We start from the raw sequence: 4752 nt of genomic DNA, 5'->3' as shown, positions 1-4752 counted from the left end.
AGATGTTATCTTCTGAAAATAGATGCAAGAATTGAGATGGATATTGTTTGCATTAGCTGTATAAACTTTCACCATTTTATTTGGACTATAGTATTTAGATTTCAGTTCACTTAAACAGTATTTTGGAACTGATCAAAATTTGTGTCAAGCTTAACAGCAAGTTGTGACTTACACAGAACTGCAATTTTGTTCTTGCATTCCTCCACAATTTTGCCCTTCCTTTCAACTGCTCACATTCACGTAAAATAAGTAACTGCATTCATAACTCTTAGTGAAGTTTTTTTTAACCAGACTAACTCTTTGCACAAGTAGTTCTAGTTCATCCATGAGAGAATTTGCCTTTTTGCTTTTCTTAAAGCACAACTTCTTTAAAAGACTTAAAATTCACTCAAAGTTTCCTTTTAGCCAACTCACACAAAAAAAAATGAAAACATTAGAAGAGACTCCAGGTTTGTTGTTTTCAATTTTCTTAAAAATAATGACTGTTGCTCTGACAAGAAAATTTCTCACTGTTCCACTTCAGAAAGTTAAAACTAACAAGGTACTATTACTGGAAGGAACCCCCCCACAGGAATCCTGTAATACCAACTAACATGAGTTACTGTTTTAGAATATAAAAATTAATTTATTTCCCTGGTATTAATGTCTCCCTCATTCTTCTTCCCCTAACAGAGTGCATTCCAACAATCTAAATGGCTCAACTGATAATTTGTGGGAAAACTCCTTTCACATAGGTCTTTCTTTAAGAACTGCCAAATCCTAATTCCTAAATAAAGCAAAAGCTGGTGGTGATCACAGTGCCATAGCCAGAATTGCAATCCTTTTGCTGAAGCAAGGAAAGATTTTGATGCATTCAGTTACCCGATTTTTTTCCCTTTTATTTCACAGCTAAAAGTTTAACTTAACCACTGAGACAGTACAACACATTAGCACTGCTGCGTGACTATTTTTGCAAACCCACAACAGAAACCTATGCCTCCCTCAACAGCTCCACAAGAAATTCTCTAGGAGTACTTAAAAAAAGGAAAAGTTTAAAAAGATCAGTCTACTGAAAAATTATTTCAGCTTGTGTCTGACAAGACACGCTTGTGTCAAAATGCAAAAATTAAAGAATGACTCTTCCATATTAAGAAGAAAAGTTTTCAAATTTTATTCACTAAATCTAAAGGTAACTATAAAGCTCCGAGCTCCATGTCACGTATGCTCAGATCCAAATAAAGTTCACAGCAGCACACCATTATATGTTCTGCAACTTGCAGAATGAGTGTATGTAAATGCAAAGAACCACAAATTTCAAAAAGCAGCTGTCAACTTGGCATGCACATCAGAGAGATCTTCAGTACAAGAACAAGCTTCATCAGAAGGGACAGCAACTCACGGATGAGCCAAAAAAAAAAAAAAAGATACAAACCTCTCCATACACAGGTCTGCCAACAGATCTCAGCTCCAATCAAGCAACAAAACTCCCACTGACCGTGCTACAAGAACAGTCTGCTTCTCGGTAGTTGCAAATCACATATTTACAAATTGATGCTATTTGGCACCCTTTATTGCCAGTCTACAGAAAGAAAAGAAAACCTCTAGCAAAAGAAATTAATTCCCGCAATAGCGTCCTTTGCTTTAGAGCCCACAAAGGACCCCACAAGTACTGTCAGATCATCCTCTACGGTACTATATTATACTTCTCACCTATTTGTACTGCTGACATAGAAGAGTTTCCCTGTCTTTTGCTGCTGTCTTGGGATGACACAATTCATTTCTACCTATGAGGGACATGGCCCACATAGGCTCTTACTTAAGGATCTAAACAAATGGACAAACAGGGATACTACACTCTTACGGGATTAAGAGAGACAAAAAAAGCATGGAGAATGAAAGACAAGGAGTGGTAACATAAAAGGAGGAAACTGGAAGAATTTCTGAAAAACAGAAGTCCATCCCTCTCCCTCAAACTGCTCGGGAGGTGTGGCATGCTGGCTACAGGCAAGATACGGACATTCATAGTGCTGTGAAAAGTGCTCTTTCTGTTCATGGAGAGAAGAGGAAAAAGTAGGTGTCTTTTACCAGTACTAAACAAACTCCTTAGTATTCCTTATCCTCTCCCTTAGTTCAGATGCAATATAAAAATCATATTCAAGACTGGACATAGTTGTGACATGAACTGGAAAAAGGGAGGGAAGGAAGCCCTGCAGTTAAACGACTTGGGACATGCGTAGAACTAATCAACACTGATAAGTAGACAATAATCCCTAACCACTCTCTCCACAAATCTCTCAAAGTTAAAGGTTTGCTGAAGAAGTTATTGGGCAAGATTCTTTAGTTTGTGTCGTGTGACAAGGTAAATAGAAGGCTAATCCCTTCAGGGTTTTTTTTGTTGGGTTTTGTTTTGTGGGGTTTTTTTTTTTTACACATCTATAAACCACCTGCAGCAGGGTAAACATTCATGTCTCAAAGTGAGAGTAACTACCTGTAATCTTTAATATGGATTCTAAAATAATGATTTCCAATGATGTGGCCAAAAGCAAATTAAGAATTACCTATATATATGTATACAAGGATATATATTTCGTGTTTTCATACCCTTTAAGTGAGCCTGAACATCTTTCATACACTTCATCTTAAAAGTAGCCTCTTCTAACTACAAGTTGCTAAAATCTAAGACACTTTTGAGGGCTGAGTTATTAGGAAGAATATTCCATTGGTCAGGACTTATTCTAGTGCTAGTCTTAGAAGACTCGGCAAAAGATCAGTATTTAAAAAGTACGTTTTGAATTCTTCTGCTTTGCACCTACAGTTATGGCAGAGATGCTTTTTTAAAATAGGTCAGCAAATGAAGTTGGATAGTAAAACATTTTTTATTAACAAAACTTGATGCTCCACAGAAATAAACTTGATCAAGTCTGTCAAAAGTGCTCACTAATGGGCAATTATTTTCTTGTATTGCTGCTTACATTGTAAACCCTGATTTCCTATTTCATGCCAACTGATTTTAAAGCATTTTACAGTATCCATAAGATGCGGTACAAATTAACCTTTGATTTTACATCTGTTGTACATGAAAATAAAAGTAACAGATGCTCTTCTTACTTTACTGACAGCTTGTGTCAACTTAATACAACAACAGGCTCCACATACAGAACCTGCCAACAAGTTTACAAAGGTGGGATATGGACAGTAGAGTACATGGCTTGCACAACGCTCACCCGTAATCATTACTCGTAACACATTCAAAGAATGTTCTTGGAGTAAAGTGCATATAGTGCTTTTAGCACAGGGCTGGATTAGACACCTTCAGAGGTTCCTTCCCACCTGAATTATTTTAATAGCTCAACAATGCAATTGCAAAAATCCCAAGGAGTTTTATGTAACTGGAAGAGTTATGATTCACAGTCTCATCTCAAAGTCAGATGGTTTATTCATCATGTCAAAAGTTTATCATCCAAGTCCTGCTCTGTATCCAGTTTCTAAAGGAAAGCTGCCAACTTTATAAAAATCAGCTTACCACCCACCCTATATGAAACCTCTGGTTGGCAGAATGTGCAGACAGGCTTTTAAGATATTCAGGACTCCTGAATGAAAAATTCCTAATGAAGAGCATTTACCATGGGAACTGGAACTGCTTACAGAACCTACATGAGACTAAAAATAAAAATGGAATGCTCAGGAGCCTTATTAGGGCTTGTGACCCCTCTTTATTACATACATACAATTTTTATATTGCTCCCTCTCAAACTATTCTCCAAGTACCTTTTCACAGGAAATAAGCAACCATTGTCAAGACACTGGAAGATTCAGAGTCTTCCCAGAGGTGCAGATAACTCCCAGTAACTCCCAACTCTTACCAATATTATATTAAAAAAAAAAAATTAAAAAAAAAATCAGAAAAATAGGGCACTATAAAGTCTGCAAGTCATTTTAGTTGCCTAGATCTACCTAAATTTCCACATTAAATCTCAACATTACAGATGCAACCACTGGCTGCAAAGTGCTTTAAGACACATTGAAAAAAGCCAGGCATAAGGAGCCAGAGAGTATAACCATCAGGAAAAGAGACAAATCAGCCATAGTACCATACTCCAAAGAGCAATGACTGGAGAAAAGCTGTTTAACTCCTGTCCTTTTACAATAACACATGGCAAGGATGATGTGAGACACCTCAGTGAGCACATGGGTGATGCTTTTCAAGTACTACAGATATTTTTCCCCTTCAAAGGCTCTAGTGTGGATTTACTGTTTCTAAGGCCTTTCAGAACGGTAAGTAACTTCACGTCGGTAACGGCAATCCACACACACTATGCAACATCCTTTCATCAAAGAAACTCGGTTTGGAAGAAAACACAGTTTAGAAGCTAAATGAATGCAGGGGACAGCTAAGCTCCGAACTGAAAGCAAGCGGTTTTCTTCCTCTCCCCCGCCCCGCTTCTTAAAATTCGCCTAAATGTATTTTTGTTGAGTGGGTTCCTGTTGTTACTTAAGCACTGATATTTTTGTTCGCCACTTCATCTTCTAACTATCCCGGGTCTGAAGGGTCAGAGATTAAACCTCACCTGGCTGCGGAGATTTTGTTTACAAGCAAAACCGCCATCGGTAGCAAGCAGGGAAAAGCAGGCGCAGGAAGAAAAAACGAGCGAGAGAGGAAAACCAGGAGAAGTCAATTAAAAGCGAAGGGAAAGGCAGGGGGCTGGAAGGAGGGGGGAAGTGGAAAAAAAACCGAAAAGGAAGAAGGAGGGCCGGGGAGGAGGGGGCTGGCCC

At 38.2% G+C, this 4752-nt stretch overlaps 1 protein-coding gene across 3 annotated transcripts in view; it reads left to right on the top strand.

The window, feature by feature from the left end:
• FILIP1L (filamin A interacting protein 1-like) overlaps positions 1-1090 on the top strand; it is a 114092-nt gene extending 113002 nt beyond the window's left edge. For 2 of the 3 annotated variants that reach the window (XM_009324010.1, XM_009324013.1), the window contains one exon: positions 673-1090. In XM_009324010.1, coding sequence (XP_009322285.1) covers positions 673-763 — 91 coding nt within the window. In that variant the 3' untranslated portion in view covers positions 764-1090. The remainder of the gene's footprint in view (positions 1-672) is intronic. The other variant, XM_009324011.1, reaches the window with a different exon arrangement.
• The last annotated feature ends 3662 nt before the right edge of the window (positions 1091-4752 follow it).

This window comes from Pygoscelis adeliae, unplaced genomic scaffold (genome assembly GCF_000699105.1).
Source record: "Pygoscelis adeliae isolate BGI_AS28 unplaced genomic scaffold, ASM69910v1 Scaffold55, whole genome shotgun sequence".
In the NCBI taxonomy this organism is placed as follows: domain Eukaryota; kingdom Metazoa; phylum Chordata; class Aves; order Sphenisciformes; family Spheniscidae; genus Pygoscelis; species Pygoscelis adeliae.
This window is presented reverse-complemented; position numbering and strand designations above follow the sequence as displayed.